General features: G+C 36.3%; 2 protein-coding genes across 3 annotated transcripts in view; both read right to left on the bottom strand.

Annotated features, from left to right (window-relative positions):
* The window catches only part of si:dkey-178e17.1 (tricarboxylate transport protein B, mitochondrial), a 60,858-nt gene extending 37,862 nt beyond the window's left edge, over positions 1 to 22,996 (bottom strand). The window contains exons 1-3 of the mRNA XM_066644611.1: positions 22,813 to 22,996; positions 5,195 to 5,302; positions 4,178 to 4,277 (exon numbers count right to left, since the gene is read on the bottom strand). Coding sequence (XP_066500708.1) covers positions 4,178 to 4,277; positions 5,195 to 5,302; positions 22,813 to 22,915 — 311 coding nt within the window. The 5' untranslated portion in view covers positions 22,916 to 22,996. The remainder of the gene's footprint in view (positions 1 to 4,177; positions 4,278 to 5,194; positions 5,303 to 22,812) is intronic.
* Positions 22,997 to 24,097: 1,101 nt separating this feature from the next.
* cltcl1 (clathrin, heavy chain-like 1) overlaps positions 24,098 to 26,911 on the bottom strand; it is a 73,188-nt gene continuing 70,374 nt past the window's right edge. For both annotated transcript variants that reach the window (XM_066643602.1, XM_066643603.1), the window contains 2 exons: positions 25,787 to 25,859; positions 24,098 to 24,946 (listed from right to left, as the gene is read on the bottom strand). In XM_066643602.1, the coding sequence (XP_066499699.1) occupies positions 24,825 to 24,946; positions 25,787 to 25,859 (195 nt within the window). In that variant the 3' untranslated portion in view covers positions 24,098 to 24,824. The remainder of the gene's footprint in view (positions 24,947 to 25,786; positions 25,860 to 26,911) is intronic.

The following is a 26,911-nucleotide window of genomic DNA, read 5'->3' as shown; positions in this document are numbered from 1 at the left end:
AATCCTCTTAGCGTCATTTTCTTTGTTAGCGACAAATGGAGCTTCTATTTCTGGTGGGGTTTTTAGTAGCTGCTTGTGTTTGGAGACTGATCACTCTATCACCCTTTCTGACTTCTATCACAGTTTCTGTCCAGCGGGTGCTGCTGAGCCCCTCCACCGTCACAAAGCACTCACAGGCGGACACACTTCACATGGGCCAAGGCCGTTTAAGCAACCTAGCTCTGCTGGCCATTGAGAGGACACTAGTCAAGTCCCTGGAAAAGACCCCTTGTTGGTACGACAGGGTCATAGATCATTTTCTAGAAAAGGAACGGAGGGTAGAATTTACGTATAAATAAACCGACACATTTTATGATGTAGGCCGAAATTGAGCTTACCCTCCTTGAAAGACTAGCATCCGCCACTGCCGCTTATTCAGTTCAGGGTCGCAGTGGGTCCAGAGCCTACCTGGAATCATTGGGCACAAGGCAGCAATACACACTGGAGGGGGTGCCATTCCTTCACAGGGCAACACACACATTTACACCTACTGACACTTTGGAGTCACCAATCCACCTACCAACGTGTATTTTTGGAGCATGGGAGGAAATTATTCTTGCATCATTAGCGTCCTAAAACACAGCTGAGGAGTTGCCTTCCTGACCTACTGATACAAATGCAGAGAGCCGCTGTAAGCTCCTGCTCCAAGCTCTCCACTGTTTTCACTTATAGCCTAGTAAAACACTAAAACACATAACTGATAGTAAATGGACTTCAATTCTTGTATTTAGTTTTATCAAAATGTATATTTCCCATACATTTTATATGTTCTCATAATTATATAACTGTGTGTAAAACATTCAATTTAGGCTTAGTGTTTTCTCTCTATATTTTTAGTAATTATTTAAGAATAATTTTGTATAAAGCATGCAAAATTCAAATGAAAAAGCAACAAAAACATGCAAATTTTCAGGCAAGTATTTGCTTTATGCCCCTCACATTCCCCCAGAACAGAGGAAGAATAAGGGGTGACCACTGGGAAGAAACTGACCACTGGGTTAGAAGATATGCTGTACAAGAGAAACGTGAACCTAGAAGTTTTGTTGAGTGTTTGTAACAAAGTGGCCAAGTAGTCTTTTATCCTTTTATCACAATGTAAGTGAAGAGAGGCTCTAGGCTCTCCCAAGTCTGACTCAGTTAGAATACAGGAAGGACAGGGATGCATTTTCAATGGAATAACACATCACAAGCAGTAAACGCTGACACACACAGAGCTACTAGCTCTGGCGACACATCCTTCCCTGCCTGCCAGACAGGCACCCCATCAGCTCTGCAGAATATTTACCACCTGCCAAGAAGACTCTTGCTTCCTCTCTAATCAACTGACATCGACAGTAACCTCGGCAACCAATGGCAGCAGCCGCAGCGGTGGGATCCTTGGGAACTTGAGTGGGGTGAGGTTTTTTTTTTTTTTTTTCCTAAATTAACCTGTTTCTATCCTCCCCTTATCAGTGAAGAGACAAGGCTACATTAAGGCTAGTTGGAAACTGAGCTCTATTTATAGCTCAGACTTGAGTTGTGGGCAGAAAAAAGAGAAACAATGAAGATGCAAACAAATGCACACAAGCTGCTGCCTGCCTGATGAACGTCTTTGATATCTTTCCACCTGAGCACCAACACGTGCCTCACCCTCTTTACTCTCTCTGTTTGTCAATCTCTCAATCTGTCTGTTTCACAAATGTTTATCTGTTCTTGTTTTACTGTTACTATCTCTGTCTGGTTATTTTGCCATTACTCACTCTCTCTCTCAGCAGTTGAGGTCATTTATCCTTTGCTTTATTAGATTTGAGCAGCTCTTTGGCTGGACATGGCACAACTCATACTGCCAATGAATATTTTCTTTCTCTCTCTCTCTCTCTCTCTCTCTCTCTCTCTCTCTCACACACACACACACACACACACACACACACACACACACACACACACACACACTCTCTCTCACACACACACGCATTTTCTAAGAATACTAAATGTTATCTACTACAATGACTGCCTTCCTTAGTATGCCACAAACCTTTGCAAAAAAGCCGGTATCACTTTAGCAGGGTGGAACTGAATGGCAGACATTGCAGCAGAAACTGGGACCTGAGCCACTTCTCTTAGATGACTCATGGTCATATATATCATCACAGCATGTACCTCTACGACACAGACTCCATTAGTGGGGTCTGTACAAGGTCGATCCTTCTTCCTTCCCTTTCCTCCCCCTCTCTCTGGGTCCATCCCACCACAAGCCCAATCATCTAATGAAAAGTGGGGGAGAGATGGAATGGAGGAACAACTGATGGCTGGGGGACAATCAATCACAGTAATCAGAAGAGGACTTAGGGAGAGACATTATGGCGAAATAAACACAGAACATGACCGTGTCTAGTACAATGTCCATCTGAATGAAAAGCAAACCTCAGCTACCAAGGCACATCCTGCTAGTGTTGTACCACAGTATTTTTTTAATCACTGTATTTCTCAAACTGTACTTCCAGGCACAAGTTGGGAAATATCTAAATATTTCATATTTTGATCTGATGTTTTATGATTAAATGATAATGATGTTTGTTTGCTTGCTAAATAAATAAATAGATAAAATACCAGAAAGAAATTACACAAAAAAATTATAAATACTCTCTAACAAAACTGTATCAATATTTATCACCTTTAGTTCATTTGGAAAAAGATCAGATTTTGTAAAGGTGCATCTATATCAGAGATATATCACTTTTATTGCATTAATAATTGAGCAACTCATACATCCTTGCTTGAATTGGCTTACAAAAGATTTCAGAAATATGATTACTAACATTTCTATGAGAAATAATGTCCTACAGCTAACCGTGAAGTGCATAGAGGAACAAACTGTGATAATGTGTGAGATAATCATTTATTAATCAAATGTTGTGTAAACTCCATTATAAAATTCCATAGAAATAAACACCTTGAATGTACAGTATATGGCATTATATATAAACTCCAAGAAAAAAAAAAAGACCCATTACCAGTCAGAATGCTGACATTTTCCTTTTTTTTTTTTTCCACATCTCCCTGACCTTTTTGGGATGTGTATTTCTATCACTGTTTTAACACTCATTTATTTACTGTATTAAAATATTGTTTAATGGATGAAACATTTTAATATACAGTCTTTCAGCAAACTCAAAAAAATTACTATTTTTTAGAGGCCCCTCACTCTACAAGGCCCATAAACAAAATGTGTTTGATTTAAATCACCCTAAGTCCAAATGAGTTAATTAAGTCCAATCCTGCCTGCAATACAGAGCAGTTCCAATCAGCACAGCTCATCAGCTGTGTTTCAACATTTTACATGTTATGTACATTCATTTGGTTTTAATGTAGGATGTATATACAGGATATAGGATATATCAGCATATGTTTAAACATTTATTATGTTGATCTGTGGGAATACTAGATTTTGAAATTTTTACAATATTTTGGAAATACAAGAATACACTTAAATGCACGTTTGGCCAAAATTACCGCCATTCCTCATTAGGAATGGAATATTTTTGCCAATTATCCCACAAGTGTCATTACAAAATATTGCACTTTGGGTAGATACTTCAAATAAAACTTGATTAGAATTTAAGAGTAATGATCTGCATATGCTCTATTGCAGAATTGTCTCAGTCACACATATTTCTTCAGTGAATCATATGTGAGTGTGTGTGTCTGTGTGTGTGTGTGTATGGGTATACGTGAGGTCAGAACTGCTGCCTCTCTTTGTGTCACATAAGCCTCAGAGTAGCAGTCACTGCTCTAACTGTCAACAAAGGATATGCACTGCTGGACCTGTCTGTTTATCTGACACACAGAAAGACACACAAACACACTTTGGGATAACTGACTGTATAAAAAAAATCCTGTTATAAATATGAAAATATTTTGACATTATAAACATATTCTCTGCACTTGTATTTGAGTGTCTCTTCTGTATGCTTCAGAGTGTGTGTGTGTGTGTGTGTGTGTGTGTGCCTTTGTTCCATGAACAAAAACAAGCTGCATAATAAATGTCAAGTCACCAAAATAGAAACATTATTAAAGCAGTCCCTATAAAAAAATTTCAATGGTTTATGTACATTTGGGGTGTTGGGGTGTGTGTGCGTGTGTTTTTTGGTATACACACCTGACCGCTGATTTGGGTATAGATCCATACAGTAGTGAGCTCAGGCCTCTGTATAAGCCCTTTACTCCATGGCTTCTAACCGTCTGTGTAACACAGTCCACTGTACACACAACATTACAACCATGTCAGTACAATGTGTAGGAAAACTATAATGCCACAACACCAAATTCACTGCAACCATAAACTGTTATAAACATTCTGAATGTGTTAGTTAATGGTTATGACATGTTTTTTTTCCCTTATTTTACACAGTTCAAATGTAATATGTCAAATATTTTCAAAGAGCTGTCATTGGACAGGTCAATGTTAATGTTTTTTTTAATTAATTTATATATTTTATTGCTGCTTGTACACTCGTATTTGATATGATAGAATTTAATTGTAGGCAACAATAAAATGAAGAGGTCACATATACACAATAAATAAAATATATAAGCATTAAATACAATTTAATTACAAATAAGTTATGTAGTGAGTTTATTTATATTTATTTATAATCTGTATCAGAATTTTTATTCCTTGACAAATGAATAAAATGGAAAATATGGCATAAACTATGTATTTTTTCCATTAAATACAATTTCCTCAAATTGCACAAATAATACCTACCAGCAAAAGCATGAAATTGACTTGAAGTTTACAGTTTTCCCTTCCAACAAATGCATAAAATAACTACCACTTCAAAGTTTCTAATATGCAGTTAACATGATTTATAATCAGTATATTAACACTACATAATTTAGCTTTAGTAAAGACAAATAACAGCTGTCTGGTAGAACCAACAGAAGGCTTATTAAAAATATTCTCAGAGCATCAGCCAAGAAGAAATTAGGGAAGTGAACAAATGTGCAAACACACAGAAAGAGAGATAGAGGTGATAAGTTTGTTTACTATGCATGGGAGAGTGGCAGCAGGCAAAAATCTGTTATGGACCAGAGAGTTCTGCTAATTAACTCCAAGGAGGAATCTCTATCCTGTCATCTTTTTTTTTTTTTGCCTGTGTGTGTGTGTACTGACTGATGCCTCTGTAGCGTGGAGGGTTGGCTTTTTCATCCAGCTGCAGTTGAGTCTTCACATACTCTGTAGGGAAAGTGATGCAGATTTCGATGCCACCTGCAATTCCACCTTCAAGCAGAGCAAGAGACAAAATCAATAACAGTAAAGAAAAAAAATATCCTGATTTTCAGAAATGATAAACTTATATTCGTACACAGCACAGCATCTGGTAGTCATATTTCCTTTGTAAACACAACTTGATTTTCTGAACGTAGCACATAATTAAGAACTATGTTGACAGAATGGTCAGTTTACATTACATAAGCAGCACCATGATAATTTAGTGTAATATAGTGTTACCACTGTCCACATGGAATGTGATTAACTTAAGCACCCTGCTACAGCTTCTTATAATGCAAAGACTGATGTAGAGCTCAACAACTCTCTAACCTTTAAATGTCTTTAAATAAGTTTTTGTTTTTTTAATATGTGAAACAGTGATGTATACTGTCACACCATATCAGCATTACAAAAAGGAGCTTTTTAAATTAGTATACATTTACAGTATGTTTCTGTATTTTTAGGTCTACAAAGTGTAGAAACTTATACATATATTGATTTAAAAAACAAACAAACAAAAGTTAACAGCATTGGTTACACTGACATAAAGTAAAATGTAGCTAAAGGCCTAGTAAATTAAATGATAAAAGTGAAAAGGCAACTGCTGAGCAGTTCATTCTTTTTTTCATCTTTTCATTTTCAAGGCTTGCAAATTTGTAGGGTGAAAATTTACAATATTTATTGGAAACCATGTGTATGTGAGACAATAGAAAACTAGAGAGCAAGCTGGATTTATCACTGTTAGCTCATCTGGTTTTTATACAGTCTCAATTCACAACATGAATAAACAGAATGCAAACACACACACACTTTGACTCACACAGGCTCCTTTACGGAAAACTAAATGCACAGGGGTAGCTTTAACTCCCACAGGTACTGTTTCATCTTCTGTAATAGATTGTGGGGAGTCATAGAATGGAGCTCAGAGAGGAGAGAGGGAACTCAGCCATGTAAGGCTCAGATAACAGATGAAAAATGCTAATGACCTGCTGGGTATGAGAAGCCTGGAATAGCATTTCACAGGACTGCAACAACTCATGCATCACACATACATTTGTTTTATACAAAATTAGGGAATAAAATTATACACAACAAGTCTTTTATATATTATACATAATCACCAAAGATAACATTAAAGCCACTAACAGAGAAAATTAAACAACAGTGATTAGCTTGTTACATTGTAATATATTATCAATACATTAAGTCTCTATCCACACAGTTTTGGAACCATTTATATTCACTAACTGCATGGCTGTTATTTTCACCTGTGTATCTTCAAATATAGCATTTTAATTCAGATTAAAAAGATCCTGAAAAAAAGAACAGCTTACAAATAAAGAAACGCCACAGATAGCATATACTCAACTTTTATACAGACATCTAAAAAATATGTAGAAGTGTCAGAAAAGGTCAAGGTTCATTAGCTTAACACTGACTAGCTTGTAACAACAGCACCTGACATGGGGTCTGACAAGTCTGTTTTTAAAATGGATACATTTCAAGTGGGAAAAAAATAGGCTAGGATTAGAGCAAACATAACAAGGACCATTGATGGCTAAAAGACTATCCCTGTGTCTGTAACCATGCCCTATCTATCATTACACTTATTATATAGCGCCTTTCTAGATACCCAAGGACGCTTTACAATCCAGACTGCTCAGAACGCTCAGAACACTCAATCCACACACGCACCAAACGCGCACAGCATACTCTCAACTAGGAACGACATTCCACCTGAAGGACTGCATCAGGCACTAGGATTTCACCCAGGACAGAGTGCCAATCCATATCTTGGCACACACCCATTCACTCACACAAATACAGACATTCATTCACATACACACTCATTCACTCACAAACCAGGACATTTATTAGAGAAGCCAATTCACCTACCCTCCATGTTTTTGGACTGTGGGAGGAAACCGGAGACCCTGGAGGAAACCCATGCAGATACGGGGAGAACATGGAAACTCCACCCAGATAGGACTTGAACCCAAGATCCCAGCGCTGAGAGGCGAACATGCTAACCACTAAGCCACCATGACCTATTCATTATATAACATTCTGGGCTTCATTATAGAAAATATAGGGAATAGTGCATAGGGAGCCATTTTGGACACAGTATATCTAAAACTCTCCAAATCATCAGGTCCTTTTGGGATCCTACCAAAAAGGTGTTCAAGAAAAGACCACTGGTAAACTGGTGATATGGTCTTGATAGGGCTGGACAATATGACCAAATCGCCGAAGGAAACTCCTCACAAGTTACAGGATTTTAAATATCTGTTCTTGTTGCTGAATTTCGTAGGACACCTAGAGATGTCTTGTAGACTCCACCCCTCAATGGGTCAGTGCTGTTTTACAGGCACAAAAAGAACCTAAACAATATCAGGCAAGTGAGTGATATTATTGCCAAGAAGTGTAACAAATGTTCAAATCAAACATGAACACCTATACTTACACACAATCCATCTGTTACACTCAGTGTCATTCTGGTTTGATGCTATAATAAACTACAAAGAAGGAAAACCAGCCATGTATCTATTGCTCATTCATGGAAAAAAAAAGCTTCATCCATCAAAAAATATTATTTCCTGATGCTCATATATCCTTCAGTCTGTTTTAGATCGACAAGTTTCATGCCTAAACATTTTACTTTTTAAAATTAACAAGTAAACCGGGTATAAACCTTAGTTCAGAGGTGCTCCAAATTAGATGTCCACAGAAACATATACACTCTCTATTGGTCCAATCTATCAGTCTGTGTGTTGCTATACAAGAAAATGCCTTCTGGTCGATTTGCACAGAAAATCTATAAAACATGCCTAAAGACTTTGACAAGCTTGCCAGCACACTACAAACACACTGTGTGTGTATGTGTGTACATAGCAAAAAATAAATGAATAAATAAGTGAATCTTTAAAAATAATAATACAAAAATAAAATGACTGAAGCTACAAACATGATTCAACCAATAAGAAAAAGATGCTGTAAATAAACTGGAAAAAGGCAGACAGGTTCTAACTGTATTATGTCATATTTTATTTATTTGTATTTTATTTCAAAGTGACATAGAGCATGGACTTCTCTAAATGTTCATATGCATAACCACAGTTTATGTATTATATTGTTACTGTCTAAAGAAAAACATGTATCTCCAAATTAGTAACTTATGTAAATATGTATAATGTAAAAATACAATATTTCATATTGTATGTGCTGTATCATAATTAGCATGCTATCAATTGCTAAATGTTAAAGAGTGTTATGGGCAGCATGTGAATCTCATTCTTGCTAGCTCTAGAAGACATTAGCTCAGTCAGTTTATATTCTTAACTGAACACAAAACAACTACTTTGGATAAATGTGGCACAGAATCAATGGAATTCAAAGGAAAGATAATGGCAGAGTGGTGCTGTGTTTGGTGAAGCTGGTGTTCTGTTACTGCTTTATAAACAGATGCATACATTTAAAAAAAGTCCACAGTCATCATTACACACTGGAGGTGCAAATAAGAGTGCAACATTCTGCAGGAGAAAAAAGAACAGTAAAAAGACACATCAGATGAGGCTATATATTAATAATTCCTTTCATCTTTCTCAGGAAGGAAAACTTAGCTCTCAATTAATACATGATGTTTGATCTTCTGAATAGCCACCAGCAAAGACCACCATCCAGGGCAGGGTGCTGGAGTGACAGACATCCACACTGACCAGTCAGGTGTGTACTAATGTATAATGGCATTGATAGCTGGTTCATGTGTCGCTTGCTTATGTGCTGTTCCTGAAGTAATTATGGAAGTCAGAGAAATGGGTAAGGATCAGAGAGTGCTGTAAAATGAGAGGTTTCTATTTTGTGCACTAAAAAAGCCCAGATGGTCTTTATTCTAACATAAAATCAGCCAAAGTATCAAACAACTTTCTATTCTGGAAATTTTATTATTTCCTGTTAGAAAAAACTGTCACTGTGGTGGTACCCTCGAAGGAAAATTTCTGTACCTTTAATTATGGAACATAAATGTACCTTAATCTATTGTAATTGCAGATTTTAAAACCGTTGATTTCATATGCCTCATTTCATCTCTAGGACATTATGTTGTTTTATTTTTCACAGTTCTATAATGAATGATTACATATATTGACCTCTAATTCTATAGAAGAGAATGTAAAGTCCCTTAACACAACTGGACTTTACACACCTGCTGTACTTTTGAGAGTACCTTTACATTGTGTGCACATTTAGTGAGCAATAATGTACCTCTACGGTACCTTTCTTCTGAGAGTGTATAAAACTGAGAAACGTCCCTATTGCATTAGAAATATGCTTACAAATATTTACCCCTCCATCTGAAGAAGAGAATTCAGTGTACCTCTAGGGAACACACCAGAACTTTAAAACATCTTTTGTACCTTTAAAGGTGTATTTACACTGTTTGTACCTTTAGTAAGCAATAGTATACCTTTAAATGTACCTTTTATTTCACAATGTACTGAAAAATTACAGATTAAATAACTAATAAACTTTATAATGCAATCTAATTTTTTCAGTTATTTTTATTATATACACAACCAACAACCACTTCACCAGTTTGAGCCAAGTTTCAGCATAATATCAGGACTACAGAGAAAATCATCGGATGAAGCTTGTTGTTGCTTGTTGCTTTAGGACATCAACCAAAGCTGGGTTCGTTACTATGCAGGCAAGAATTAAGTTGACCACTATAAACTTCATTTCTAGGTTTCAGCCTCTTCCCTCTGGAATAGGGTTCAGGGTAATCAAAGCCAGCACATACAAACAATTACAAAGCTTCTTCCCTCGAGCAGTCGAGCTAAATAACCACAATGGGAATCCTTACTTTAAATGGACCTGTAAAGCCACCCATTTTGGCTCTAACAAAAAGCATATTTGCACATGGCATGAACAAATGTTCATCACACTAAATAATGTACAACTATATACATTGCCTTCATCTCCACTCTGTAACAATTGCTTCTTGCACAGCTCTACATGTTGCATTGTAATATATTGTCAATATATTAAGTCTCTATCCACACAGTTTTGGAACCATTTAAAATCACCAAGTGCATGGCTGTTATTTTCACCTGTGTGTAGGTAGTTCAAGTGTATGTAGGTTAAAGGACTTGCACATAATGTAAAAACCCTAAGAAATCTTAGGTTTGTTATTCATGCTCTCTTTTAAGAAAACTAAAATTTGCAGAGCAGTATCATGTAGATTTTTAAGATTGTAGAGTAAACCTCAGTACTTACATTTTTAGATCTAACACTTCTATAGTTCTTGCTGGATTATTTTTACTTCTGTTTAAGTTACAGTATTTTTTTGAGTGTGGGTTCAGGACATTATACTTACAAAAACTGTACATAGTACCAAGGAAATGGGCAGGCACAGAAGTGACAGGCAATGCAAGTCTGATTTGGAGATCTTTTTTGGTAAAAGCACTTTACGGAGAAACTGGAGTACGGTAGAGCATTTTTGACCTGAGGAGAGCGTTGTGTTAGAATAGAGCTGTATGAATGTTATAGGTGTACTCTGTGTGTTAGAGTAAAGCTGAGTGGATCGGGGGCTGTGACCAGTGCCTTTTAGTGATGAGACCTCTGCTGCCTAGAGGAGACAAGCACTCACAGAGCTTAACTGCTGGCTCCCAGCAAGACAGAGATATGGATAAAAGAGAGGGGGATGGGAGAGTATAGAGAACAAGAATGAAAGATGAAAAGAGTAGTCACATGTGTGTGTGAGTGCACAGAGTACTTCATAAATCAGGAGAAGCCCTGAAGTGTACGAGAAATATTAAACCAGCAGAGTGATAGCACTCAAATAAAGTCTTCCCCAGGCTACATGAACACGTGCCACTTGGCTTCAATGATAACCATACAGAAGTGTCTCAAGATTATATTTTTTTCTCACAAATGATATGCACACTGATACAGTTAGAAAAGTACAACTCTGTCCCAGGACTAAAGCATGAAGCAATGTCAAACAATGTGCACTTGCACAAATTATCTCTTGTATAAAGTATATTTCCCATAATGCCCTGTGCCAAATTGGGCTGTAAATGTCTCTCTTTGCATTCATTCATTTCCTGTAACAGTTTCATTCTAATCAGGGTGGTGGTGGATATAAAGTCTACCCAGAAACATACAAGCTGGGCTCAGTCATGCATTATGTTTGTTCTAGCTGCCATCAAACTGTGTTCACCATGGGCCAGAAAAGTGCTGGGGAAAAGATTGTGGACCAGGTGTTGCATTCAGTTCACCTGCCCCTAAAATTTGCATTCTACATGAGAATTCAAGCCCTCAGGCACAAGTGTTCACTGAAAACATAACAGCGCCCTTTTTGTCATTTTAATCAGTGTTGAACTATATATATATATATATATATATATATATATATATATATATATATAAATTTTAAAATGATTTCATTTCAGGTAAAGGCATTTGTTCTGCGTAAAGTATCTTGACATCATCTAACATAAAATGTAAGCCATAATTCTGTAGTATATGAGAATAACTCACTTCATGCATGAGGGCAATTCATTCAATGTGCAAACACACACACTATACATCTATACTAACTTAATTTGTAACTTATTTGTTGTTATCATGTAATAAAATCATGCAAGTTACTTTCCAATTGCAATGCAAGTTTTGTATCATGTTGTTTCATACCTACAGGCATTATAATTATCCTTCATATGTCCAATACAAGTTAGGTGCATTTTTTATGTTATATTGTTCATACTTCTGTTAAATTAATTCTTACCTTATTAGTATATTTTTTTATTTACTGACAGAAACAAACATGAATTAATTTCTATTGAATAAATGAACTAGAAACAGGTTGTAGAATCAAGCCATTTCAAAATATGTTGCAGATAAAATCAGATCATGATTATGATATAAATCATTGAAAGAAAGAAAAAGAGAGAGAATATATATATATCAAAGACAGAGCAAGAGAGAGAGAATCCTTCGGCAATCCCTTTAAAAATGACATTTCCCATAATTGGAAATAAAAGCAATTTTTTTTTGTCAGTGTGCCAAAGGAAGCAGGTTATAGGACTTGCTCATCAAGCTAAAAAAGCAGATCTGAGCTGGATTCTCCAGTGGGATGCAGGCTAAGGCAGTATAGCTGGTCTGTCAGGCCAGAGCCCACATTCAGTGTATAATAATAAACAAATAATCTTTTAAAGTGCGCATGGGCAATATGGCAAATGTATATCACAATTAGTTCTGTCAGTCCTTATAAAGCTAACAGTTATACAATAACATACCAAGTACTAAATACTATATAGATTAACCTGAAAATTAACCAAGTGATCTGTATTTTTAAATCAAGATATAAAATCACTGGCCAAAATGACAGACTGTGTCTGTGTATCTGTAAATATGAGCAAATTGTTTTTTTAATGCCAATTCAACACCAAAACCTTTATCTAAATATTTAAATATTTAGAAAAAAAGAAAATCTCTGATGTGTTGTATCTCCTATAGTTTTTGTCATACATTTGCATACATTTAAGCCATATACATTAAAGCTCAGCTTTTCACAATTCCTAACCAGGGGCGCGTTTATAATACAGAGACCCAGAGCTCAGCTCAAGAAAAAAAAGTGGTTTAGTTCTATAAAACCTTATATCAAAAACAAAGCAAGAAATCAGGTCTAATTTTATTAAATATGCTTTTTATGAATAAAGCTTTACTGGTACTATATATTTGCAAAAAATTGCAAAGTGTACCCTGACTTTTTTTAATGACAACCTTTCCGGTTGTATCTATATAGTTTGATATATATGTACTTGTTTCCTGCACCATTTTTAAATATTGTTTTCTATTGTTCTTGGATATATTTGTACTTTTATTGCACTAAAGTACATTCATTCCTGAAGTGAATGATCCCTGTGTTGTGCTATGGTGTTAAACCTTGCAAATCATCACTGTCCAGAGAAAAACATGTATCTCCATTTTTGTTAAGTTTTAGTTTATTACATCATTTGAATCATCATTTACATTTACAGAATTTAGCAGACTTTCATATCCAGAGCTACTTACAAAAAGCAGAGACTGTGTTGAAAACAGCAGTGAAACAGCAAACAAATATTGATTTGTTCTTCATAAGACCATAACAAATCACCTTTAAAGTGGGCATGGGCAATACATCAGCTGTCTTTCATATTATGTTAAAATTTCAGAATGAATGGATTAATAGAAATTCTCAAAATTGATTTGAAATAAAATATTTTCTTTCCAGTGAAAGTTTTTGTAATTATAGTGGAAAATGAAAAACTTGAAATTTCTTAACCCAGGTTCCTTTTAAATTCATGGAACTTGGTATTAAAGCTAAGGTAGGTGATTTGTCTTAAAAATATTTTTTTGTTATATTTCTCGTAATACTCTTAACATCCTGATAGAAGCCAGTAAGTTTAAAGATCTGATGACATAAAGAAAGAGATTTTTTGTGTATATATATATAAAAAATAATATAAAATATTTCATCCAATCAATTCTCTTGGACCAAAGAAAATTATTGAGTGGCTTAACTGACAATCTACCAGTCCAAAATCCATGCACTCAAAAATGTATTCGTTTGAGCAAGTACGGCTAGGTACATACATATGTGTTTGTATATACAAACATACTAGCACCAATGAGCACTGGAAAATAGCAGAGAAACAGACAATGGCATGCACTGGTAAACAACAGACAATGGCAGCATTTAAGGTGGAACTGAAACATCAAAGAACTCAACTTAGTAATTTTATTAAAATGGAACGGAATAGTAAGGAACTTTTAGAGTGCACTTATGAGTTTAGGGAAGTAGGAAGAGAGTAATAGACAGTATAAAAACTGTTTAAGGTAGTGGCTTTGGAAAGAGGGCTGAAAGACTGGGGTGGGACTTTTTAAGTAGGATTTCTTTCCAACCCCACACTTACTGATTTCTACAAAATCATCTACTATAGCTTTAACTGTTTTCATAAACAAACACAAGAAGAAGTTCTTATCAAGAAGTTCATTTTCTTATCAATTTTATATTATTAATTTCAGTATGAAGGCTGCTAAAATGTGAATCAGGGTAATATTAAACTTATTGTTGCTGGTGTGTTTGGAGACTGTTTGTTTGCAAGAGGCAGGCAACATCAGTTAATGTTTTAATAATCCTTTAAGTCAATAATTTATACCCTGATTTCACACATGTGCAATAATGAAAAGGAAGGTTTGGTGATACAGTGCTGCATAGTAAAATGCCAGTCTAGTTCCATTCCATTTAAAAACGAAAGTGCTTTGGTACTTGTTTATCTCAGTGATGTCTTTGACACCAGTGAGCATATAATTTTTATAGACTCACAAGCAGGGTCGCACACTCAGGAATAGTCCTAAAGTGTTTCAGATCATACCTGTAAGGCAGGTGTAACATTGTAGAAATCTAAATGAATATTTCTAAGAATGTGCCAGTGACCTGTGGTGTCCCTCAGGTGTTTATTTTTGGTATGCTCCTGTTTAATCAATACATGCTTCCTCTTGACCAGATTGTACAGGACTATGGCCTGTGAAATTACAGCTATGCAGACAATATTCAGATTTACTTGGCCCTGCCCCCAAATGACTCTGGCCTAATTGACTCTTTCTGTAAGTGCCCTGAAAACATCACAAACTGGATGAGACAACTTTCTGCAGATTTTTTTTTTTGGGATCAGCAATGCAAGGCACAGATGAACTGCATATCTGGACTTGGAAGCCCTCAAATCTAAAGAACTAGCTTGAAACCTTGGTATCTTAATCGACTCAGATTTCAGTTTAATAGTTGTGTTACTAGCTCAGCATTTTTCCATCTTAAGGACATTATTAGTAAGATTAGAATTTTTTTAATAAAACAGAGCTGAAGAGATTTATCCATGATTTTATTGAAAAAAACATGGTTTTATTAAAAACATTAAATAACTTCAGATGATTTAAAACCCAGCTGCCAGAGTTTTCACTAGGAGTAAAAAAAAAAGAGAGATCACATCACACCCATTCTTAAATTCATACACTGGTTACCAGTCTGTTACAGAATAGTCATTAAGGTGTTGTTACTGGTCTATAAATGCCTTAATGGATTTATCAGATCTGCTACAGAGATATAAGACAAGCTGTGCTCTCAGATCTTTAGGAACTAGTCAGTTAGTCCTGTTGAAGGTAAAAGCTCAACATGGAGAAGCTGGATTTAGATACTATTCTGCTCTTAAATGAAACCAGCTGACTGAGAACATTAAAAGAGCCCAGATTTTACACACTCCAAGTACCTGCTACATTCAACACCTCCACTCTACTGCCCATTTGCAACTTCAGATCTGTGACATTTGTTGTCCTGATTCACCCACACTTAAACATATGATGGTGCTGATTCAGCACAGACCATCATTTAAGGGCCCCACAACTCACGACTCCAAGGCTCTTCTACCTATGCGGTTTTAAATTAAAGATCCTCTGCTTATAATTTGACTAGAGGAAGATTGGTTCCCCCTTGTGAGTCTAGGTTCCTACCAAGTTTCGAGGAAGTTTTTCCTTGCTACTGTCACTACTGGCTTGCTAACCTGACATTATTATTTCATTTTTGTTTTACTTCTAATTTCTGTAAAACTGTTTGGTGACATCATCAGTTTGTAAAAGGTTATAATGAATTATCTTACTGCATCAAGACAAAGCAATGAGTGAACTGCACCAGTAGAGGTATATTTATGATAATAACACAATAGCGACCATAGGCTTTCCCTTAGTCCATCCCTAACCTATATTAGATATGTGACTATGGCAGTTGGGGATAGTGGTGTGTGTGTGTCCTTGTGCAATGTAATGTTTCCAGGTCACTGAGTGTTGAGGACAATATCAGACAGAGCCTCTCTTCAGCTCGTTGCATTTTTCCGAAACATAACAAGGGTTGCCCATAATGTTATGTTTATATCCCATTTACCTTTTCACTCACTGAATGTCACTGAATGCCAAAGTTCTAGAAGTGTAAAGTGTGCCAAGTGTAAAGTTTGCTGGAGGAGATTATGGTGTGGGGTGTTCAGGAGTTGGACTCAGCCCCTTATTTCCAGTGAAAGGAATTCTTAATGTTTCAGCATACCAAGGGTTACAATTCCATATATACAAATTTCATATATAAAAATTCATACTCCCAAGTTTGTGGAACCAGTTTGGAGATGGCCCCTTCCTGTTTCAACATGATTGCGCACCAGTGCACAAAGCAAGGTCCATATAGACACGGACAATTTCATACTCCCAAATTTGTGGAACCAGTTTGGAGATGGCCCCTTCCTGTTTCAACATGACTGCGCACCAGTGCACAAAGCAAGGTCCATATAGACACGGATGTTCAAGTTTGGTGTGGAAGAATTTGACTGGTATACACAGAGTCGTGACCTTAACCCGACAGAACACCTTTAGGCTGAATTAGAGCAGAGACTATAAGCTAGGCCTTCACATCCAACATCAGTGTCTGACCTCACATATATGCTTCTGAAAGAATGGTCAAGAAATCCCACAAATCCACTACTAAACTTTGTGGAAAGCCTTCCCAGAAGAAGCTTAAAAGCTGTTATAGCTACAATGGGTGTGCTGACACCATATTAAATCCTATGGATTAAGAATGGGATGTCACTCAAGTTCATATATAAAAACACTATCAAACATTTCTGTTTGATACACATTTCTGTCTGTTTTTATTATATTTTATTCCTGTAGATTATGTACACATTTGAATAATATTAATTCTATTCCTTGATATATTTTTCAGTATACATGATTTCAAATGATTCAATGCCTGCCATTTCTAAACAGTGCACCATCTCATGAACTCTCCTCTGTCAGCGTCATCTAGCAGTTCGGCTGTAATATCATTACATAAATGCACTTTAAAGCTGATCTCACCACTGCAATACAGTGACTTGCCTACATCATATCTGACTGCTGACCACAGCAATTTAGAGTCATGTTTGCTTTCCACAGTGAGAGACAAAGGGAGCAAAAGAGAATAATTAAAGGAATGGGCTCTGCCTGCCCAAATATCCCTGAAATAGCTTCTATGGACAAAATTAAGATGGTCCATTCTACTGCTTCCGTGAAGTGCAAAATACACTGACATTACCAATTTGAAACAACACCATCATTTAATGCCAGTTCTGTGTTATTATGAAATGGTGGAGGAGAGATAATGAAAGATATGATGAAGGAACATGGCATTTCTAGAGGGAAAATATAACTGAAAAATATTTTTCATCTGACCATTTTCCAGATGGCACCTAACTGCCTGGAATGCTTTTACAGCTCACATGAGTGAGAGAGAGAGAGAGAGAGAGAGAGAGAGAGAGAGAGAGAGAGAGAGAAAGATCTCCCTAAAATATAGATTCACAGATTCTAAATGGTCATTCTCGTAAGACTAAGATACCCATAGTGGGAAAAAATAAAATAATAATAATAATATATTTATTACATTACACTGCACAAAAAAATATTCATTAATAATTTACAACCTTTTGATGAATCACATGAATTCTCTTTCTTTATCATAGGGATCTATGAGGACCACCATCACTTTTGTAGTCATATTTATTTGAACATTTATTAATATATTAACATTAATATATATCAAATACAGTGTGTGTAAATACATTTACACACATTCACACAGACACACACACACACAATATTTGATATATTAATGTCAAGATATATCAAAAGTTTAATAAGAAAATGTGTAAATGGCTCCACTTTCCACTTATTAGATTAGATTCAACTTTGTCTTTGTGCAGAGTACAAGTACAGGGCCAATGAAATGTAGTTATCATCTAACCAGAAGTGCAATATATAACATTATTACATAATTTACATAATGTGCAGTTGTGATGATTTACATAAAGTGCAGTTGTGATATAACATTGTGATTATGGAAGTTAAAGTAACCATATATACATATTGAAATATAAAACATGTAAAAAAAATAACATTGTGTAGGTGATGCATTATGTACTGAAGGATGAATGAAATACAGCTTTACAGAAGGTGCAATGAAATGATTGTGCAATGTTTATTTAAAGTGCCTGAATAGTGTTCATCCGCATAACAGCCTCAGGAAAAAAACTTTTACGAAGCCTGTTAGTGCGAGAACGGAGGCTCCTGTAACGTCTGCCAGATGGTAAAAGGCTGAAAAGTCCATGATTTGGGTGGGTGATGTCCTTGACGATATTTCTTGCCCTTATAAGATACATGTAGAATTATGTAACAAAAAAAAATAGATGATAGATGTTTGGAATTATATAATGGCTGCTTTTGTTGCTGTATTACCTATGTTCAACTGGCTGTGGACATTTTTTATGAACTTTATTAACATGATCAAAAATATCAGACAAAAATAATTAAATCCACAATATTATGTCCATCTTGTCTGTCATCTGGTGTGGCTAAAAACTTAGTTTCAGAAGAAAGACTAAAAAATGTATAGTCAGAACAATACAAGAACAAAATTATGTACTTTTAAAACTGAACAATCTGCACGCTTGAAGCAAGTCATGAGCCCAAAGCTATTAATTTAACATTTATTGAAGCTCATCCATCCATCCATCCATTATCTGTAACCGCTTATCCAATTTAGGGTCGCGGGGGGTCCAGAGCCTACCTGGAGTCATCGGACGCAAGGGAGGAATACACCCTGGAGGGGACGCCAGTCCTTCACAGGGCAACACAGACACACACACATTCACTCACACACTCACACCTTCGGACACTTTGGAGTCGCCAATCCACCTGCAACGTGTGTTTTTGGACTGTGGGAGGAAACCGGAGCACCCGGAGGAAACCCACGCGGACACGGGGAGAACACACCAACTCCTCACAGACAGTCACCCGGAGCTGGAATCGAACCCACAACCTCCAGGCCCCTGGAGCTGTGTGTTATTGAAGCTCAGATAAATTAAAAAAGATCTTAATGTTTTGTCTAACTATAGACATTTTCCAAGTTTAGCATTTAAATCCAAGATTTCAGGAAAAGGTGGTGGGCCACCAACTTTGTTCCCAACTGCAAAAGAATCACATTCTTATCCATATTCAGGCCCAGTCATAGCAGAGTGTTAATCAAAATCTGCAAGAAACTATATATCAGACTTCATATTAAATCTTGTGATTTCCCCTTCTCCATGAAGTTCAACCACTAAAAACCTTGGCATCATAATTGATTCAGATCTGTCAATTTACCAACACATATATAATGTTACTAGGACCACTTTCCTTTATCTCCAAAATATATACTATATTAAAGGTGACATTCATGATTGTAATTAAAACACTTCTTATTAAATTAAGAAGATGTTTCCTCAAGATGGGCTAACCCTTCAGTCTGTTTGCTTGCTGTAAACTAATGTGTTATGCCTAATTATATCTAATGTTTTAAAGAAGCCCTGGTGTCAGTAAACAATTTAAGAAAAAAAAACAAAAAAAAAAACAATGTATCTCAGTCATATATTCTAGGCTTCCTGTCTCGCTTGTCATTGAAGAAAATGGCAAAAAGACGTCCAAACATTGAAAATCATTCAAAGAAATGAGGATATTGCTTTATTCATTTTCTGCTGATGAGTAATATTGAATTATTTTTCATGTTTCAGATTATTTTGGTAGAAACCCACTCTAAATTGTGCTAACTGCATGAAATTAAACAGACAGAAGTGCTACATCACTGAACAAATTGAGTAAAAAACGAGTTTCTGTGGTAATTCAAATAGTGAATTAAAACTTACAGACAAGTTAAACTTCAGTCATGTACAAAAAAAAGTGTTTTTTCTCCTCAAATTTATTGTTCCACCTTCTTAAAAAACAGAGCTCTCGGGAAAACAAAAATGTAAGTCATTATTCTAAAATGTATGACTACTGAATTAAAACCAAAAGAAATCTTTATTCCATACATGAGATCTCTTCCTTGCAAGGAGGAAAAAAAAAAACACCTGTGGCGCCACGAATCCTGAGGAGCCCACAAAGCAATTCTCTCTCTCTCTCTCACACACACACACACACACACACACAAAGCATACCAGTGCTTACATAGCTTATCCCCTTCGAAACAAGAGCAAAGCTGAAGTCTTTGCGTCAATCCACTCGTTAGTAATCCTCATGTTTGTGTAAAGAATACTTGCAAAAAGAAAAAAACTGTTAAAAATAAAGTACAACAAATAAAATAATTTAAACATGTTCCCTGTGGATCTCCGCTAAGGCCATGTAGCTTGGGTTCTCAGCTTTAACGACACGTCAATCAAGCCTGTAGACCAATTAGGGGCGATGCTCAACCAAGGAGGCGGGGAAGCAACTATGCTTTGGCGCCAAACTGACGCGCATGGCGAGCAATAGCAATTAAAATAAACAACAATCAAAACAATAAATAAGTGTTCAAAGCATAGCTCCCTTTTACTGTCTGTCCTTTCTCTAGTGAGACAATTTAAACAGAGGAGGGGAGTGAGGGAGGTGGCCTCACTCTACAGCAAATAGGGGAAAGCTCCTGCCTTCCAACGCATCTGGCCTTAAAGGGGAAGAGTACTGGATTAGAAACAAGACTAAATATCAGAATAAATCTAGGTGAGTCAGAACTTTTTTCCTGTTTGGTGAGGGTAAAAAGCCATTTGGAGAGGTGAATGATATTAGTTTGTCAAGGAAGGTAAACTGGAAAATGTTTCCATTAAACTTAGATTTATAAAAAAAAAAATTCTGCAGTAAAATTAATAATTTTCTTTATGGAGCAGTTGTGTTTGAAGATTCCAAATTAATTTTAGAAAAGTGCTTAACATGTTTTGTTGTTTTGATCATATTTTGACCTCTAAAAATTCATTTCAAAACCCTAAAAAATTCTGAAAGATTTTCAGTAACATTACTTCCTAAAATTTCCTCTAGTTTATTCAATGCCTCAAGATTTGTGTAAGTAATTTCTGGCAGAAAATGGAAAAGAACCTGATTAAACTCCAACTAGTTTAGAACACTGCAGCCATTGTCCTTACTGAAACTAGAAAATGTTATCATATCAGTCCAGTTCTATCTTCATTGCATAGGCTTCCAATTAAATTCCATATCGACTATACCATTCTTTTTCACATTTAAGGTCTCGTCTGATCTTGCTCCTGAGGACCTATTTGACCTCATTTCCTATTAGAAACCACCACAGTTGCTTGGATCACAGGATGTTGGCTAGCATACAATTTAACCCATAAAGCCAAAACAAAACACAGCCCTGTTGCTCGCCTTCTACTGCTACGTGCCTCAGACTAGCTGCCCACCCACCATACAAGCACTAAAATTTACATCCATCTATCCATTATCTGTAACCGCTTGTCCAATTCAGGGTAAGGGTGGGTCCAGAGCCTACCTGGAATCATTGGGCGCAAGGCGGGAATACACCCTGGAGGTGGCGCCAGTCCTTCACAGGGCAACACACTGCTGCTTTCAACATCTGTTGTAAAAATGCTATACACATCTGTTGTAATATATTCACATATACATATGAACTGATATCTTCAGGGTGAATGCGCAAGTCTAAACTGATATAAGCCCAGTTGGTGGACTTATATCAGTTGGTACACATTTCAACAACCATTTCAAAACAGGCTATATTTGCCACTTCCAAAAACTGACCATTCAGTTTTTAAAAAAGAGAGTTATTGTCATATATTAATCTTTCATCACAGCCTTTTTCCAATGGATACTGGCCATTTAATGGTGTTTTACTTCACTTAATGCTACACGCATGTAAAGGTTCTTACAGGATAAGAATGTCGTTGACTAATACTTGAAGGCAACATTCTCTCTTTTTAGTTTGCCTAACCACGAAGAGACAATGTGAACATTCAACATGAGTTGCACAAAATTAAGGAGAAAATTAACAGATTTTCAAAATACCTGTATTTCTAATCCATAACGATATTAACATTCACAATGATGGAGATGAGGGCCACAGGTCTGAAGAATTTTAAAGGACATGAGTTGATTTCATTTCATTTTCTATCTAGTTCAACTAAATTGTAAAAAATAAGAACAATATTTAAAAGGGTCAATTTAACAATGCCATCAGCACAAGTGCAATCTGTGCCTCAGAATGCCTGTTTGAAAACTGCAATCTCCAATCTACAGTGCCTGTGTCTAACACTGACACCCATTACAACAACCCCCCCCCCCTTTCCAAACCCAGGTTATAATTTTATTAATTTTTCTATTAAAATTTAGAAAGATTCAGCAATAGACTTACAGGTGCACACCTAAAAATAAAGTATTTTTTTATAGAACTTTCCTGAAAGTGTTCATTCATTCTCCAACTCATTCAGCCAAACGGACTACACTGAAGATGAGAAACATCGGACAAGTTACAGTTCATTTTTGAAAAGTCTGAGAAGCAATCAAAGGACTATTTTCAGCCTGTAAGAAGTGTCATGGCGGGGTCCCTGCGTGTTCAAAGCTTTCAGAACTGAATATTTTCAGAAAAGTAAACTCACCTGCGATAATGGCCTTGCCGGGGTGTGTTAGTTTGGTTGTTCCAGACGCCGCTGCTGCAGATAAACAGCGGTTTTTGTGGCCGAAAAGAACTCGCTCAGACATGTTCTGTCAAAGACTGAGAGTAAAAACCCTGTTTATCGGCTGTTGTAATAGTCCAAGTGGTGATTTCTCAGAAGTGACAGCTCTTCGTGGAACAAAAATTAGAGCCAGATAAAAGCTTAAAGCGCTGGGAGCGACTCTCTTCTGACGTAGCGCTCTCCTCTCACTTCACAGCACGCCAGACTCCGCCCACAGAGAGCAGCACACCATCGGACTGCGAAGAGGCCAGAGTGGCTCAGCCAATCAGCGCAAAGACAACGCGCTGAGGTCCATCCCACCACAGCCTCCTTTCAAAGACTGAGTTTGTTTCTGTGTACACACCCAAAGAGCTTTCACATCCTGGAGAGTCTTGCTTAGACGTGGTTCATCGAAACTTAACCATCTTCACAAACAGACATATCAGATGGATCACGAATTTGACCAAGACTTTTGGTATTTTGCCATGTTTAAAAAAGGCGAATCTGTGGTGTCGCCAAATACACTTTGTTGGGTACTCTCATCGTTGGCTTCAAAATGAAACCAAACATCCTCAGTGGAGTTTCGCAATTCATTACACTACACCTCATTTTCGTACCAACAGGAGGTTGCTACTTCCTTCTTTAATCACCTTTCTCCACTCTAAAAGCGAATTCTTCCACATCCTGCTTGTTTCAGTTCGAGAACTAACCTTTAAAAGTGGTTTGATGTGAAAAATGTTATCAATATATTGACTGATTTCAATGTTTATGGGTACTACTTTGTTGTATGTGTATATAAAAATGAGAGGGAGAGAGAGAGAGAGAGAGAGAAAGAACGAGTACACACCATATTCTAGGTAGTGCGTGTCAACTTTATTTTTTATGAATCGGTGAACTTGGCCCCCTGTGTGAGCAGCCATTACACAGCCATTTTCCTTCTTAAAGGCTCCAGAGACACTGTCCCACCTGTGTATCCTAGCAACCAAATACAGCTGCTTCCAGATCTCCTGTGTTTTGGATATATATTTTTTTTAATTTGCAACCTTCTGACAAAATTACATTATAGACATTGCTTATGGCTTGCAGTAAAGTTGAAGTTAAGTCACTTAAGAAGAGCAGCAGCAGCATAAATTATGCATATGTCAGAACATCACATATATATATATATATATATATATATATATATATATATATATATATATATATATATATATATATATATCTGTGAATTAATATAATTGCTTTTGTATGGTACATAATGAATGTCCTGTGGTGAATGAACAATTTGTAAAAATGCAGATTTACTGTCGTACCATATGAGACTCCTTGTACTGGACTTCAGAGAATTCATCAAAAGCATCATGGAACAAAGGTCAAACTATTAGAGCAGTTATCCCAAGGACCAGACTGTATACTTCTTAATCGAATCTTCCTGTCAGTTGTGCTCAATGTGGCTTTAGAGCCAAATTGATGGTATTTTTTCCTGACAAAATACAGAGACTAAATCTAGTCCCAGTAAATATGTAAACCAAAAATAATACTGCAGAATAAAATGATAAAAATGGCAAAAAAGAACAGATAACCACTGTTTCTGTTCAACGGCAGATTGTGTTCAACAATACAATCATTCTAAAAGTCAGTAACAGTGCTAAGAATTCTGAGGTTATTTTAGTGTACTTGCATCTCATCATCAATGTTACACCACCGTAATACAAAATAAAAATATAACATTTTACACATTGCTTGATATACAATGTTAGTTAAGAGTAGGTTATGGATATGATTAAGAGCATTCAGTATGGTGCCAGACTTTTTTGTTTGCATTTCATTTTGTTGGTTTCAGTGTCTTGATCATGCTGGACCAAGTGCAAGTTTGGGCTTCTGTTTCACAGGTGTATATTTACCATGTTCTTGGAGTGGTGAGGGAGGTTAAAAGTCATTGGGTTCATAGGGCTTTAAGGCTGAAGGTTGAACCCATATGCTGGTGGGGTGTATACAGGTGCAGTGTAGCCAAATCCAGGATATCCTGGCTGGGTTGTGACTGGAGACTGACCTGTGGTCAACATGAACTGCTGACCTGTATAAAGAGACAGATCAAAATATATTGATATTGTGAAGATAGAGGGGGAAAAGCAGTAAATTCACCCACAAGTACAAGATATTAGGGCATTTATTTTAATATGCAAATGATTTTTGCAAAAGCGTTGTTTTATCTTAAATTTTATTTGAAATGAGAAAAGTATTTTGTTTGTCGAGAGTATTTGTGATTTATAATGTGTCCATGTGAAAACTGACAAATATTATCCATCCATCCATTATCTGTAACCGCTTATCCAATTTTAGGGTCGCGGGGGGTCCAGAGCCTACCTGGAATCATTGGGCGCAAGGCGGGAATACACCCTGGAGGGGACGCCAGTCCTTCACAGGACAATGACAAATATTATTGAAATATATAAATTTTTACCTGTAATTGTAATTTAATTTGACATTCAGTTGTTGTTAACAACATAACATTTTGATATAACTACTAGCCTACCTTAATATTCACAAATGGCACTGATCTGATGAAGTAAATTTTCTATAACAGGGCTTGGCATTTAATTAAATACCCTTGTCTTAGAACACATGGTCGTTTTACAGAATCACTGTTTATGTTGTACTGAAGCCCTTGACTGTTTTTGTTTATTACTTTGACTTGAAATTGTTAGGTTAATAATGAGCATCTGGAAATATACAGTGATCAACAAAAACAAGAAATCACTCATCAGTGTAGTTTCTCTGTTTCTGTAACTTCTACATAACAATACACCAGACAAATCCAAGAGCATTTTCAGGTGGAGAGGGTAGGAGAGAAAATACTAAAACTTAATGAGGTATCAATTTATATGTGGCACAGCTAGCTCTGCTGCTTGCTTACCATACACAACTGAGGTTGGTTCATTGCCTTCTTCAGTGCTCCTCTTACTCTCAGCCTTTTCCAGTTTCTCCACCTTAAACACAGTGAGATTGATATGTGTCAAACATGTCAGGCAGAGTATATGTTGTCCTACTGTCAAAATTTGCTCCTGCTCGGGCACGTATGGACCCACTGGCATGGGTGCTGACAGGTGAATACAATCACCCACATCTTCCCAGCCCCAAAGAGGACTAGGGGAATGCAGCAGAAAATAGGTCCATTCTTTTTTTAATGTGGTGAACTGGGGTTATGAATTCCTGCCAAATATTATTGCTTTCTTGTTATAATTTTAACAATATTTGACAGAGGAACATGTTTTTCATTAAATCACTCCATGCAATCAAACAGTCTAATACATACGTAATGTACAAACTATTGAGTTTTGTGCCAAAAGTTTCAAATAGCCTTTACAAATTAAAATTTTACAACGTATTTAAACTTTACAAACAAAATATTAAATGTATCTGAATTAAATGTATATTTGCCAAATATTTCCAGCACTTGCTAGCCCATTTGTGCTTCCAATTTGTACTATTCTTGGATTTTGCAGTTTTTTTGGGATCAAGGACATGTATACCATCATTTTGCTTAAGTTTAGTTTTCTTCTCCTTCAACTGCGTCATACAGACATATTAATGACCAGTGGGGGGCACTATAGATTCCTAAACAAAATAATTGGGTCAGGATATGCAATTTGGATTATTAAGTTTCATTTACACAATTTTTACATTTGCATAATACGCAAACTAGTACTAGGATTTTCATGAGATCCTCACATAACTGGTGTCAAAAATGGTGCCAAAAGACACTAAATCTTAACATTTATTTAACAATGTTGAGAATCTACATTATGGCTGCCATATGCTAATTAAGCTTTCTGAGAAAAAAAATAAAAAAAGGTTCATTCTGAGGTAGCCTATCAATTTTGTTGCATGTAACTATTTAGCAGGCTCTGTAAATGCTTAAACATCCATACATCTGATGTATCCACTGAAATTTTAAAAGCAACCTTCTTTAACTTCTATTAGATATAAGCAGAAGACCTACCACTGTGCCTGACTGGGAGGGTCCATGATTTCATGGGGT

Source organism: Hoplias malabaricus, chromosome 14 (genome assembly GCF_029633855.1).
Source record: "Hoplias malabaricus isolate fHopMal1 chromosome 14, fHopMal1.hap1, whole genome shotgun sequence".
Classification (NCBI taxonomy): domain Eukaryota; kingdom Metazoa; phylum Chordata; class Actinopteri; order Characiformes; family Erythrinidae; genus Hoplias; species Hoplias malabaricus.
Note: the sequence above shows the minus strand (reverse complement) of the source record. Positions and strands in the feature narration are given on the sequence as shown.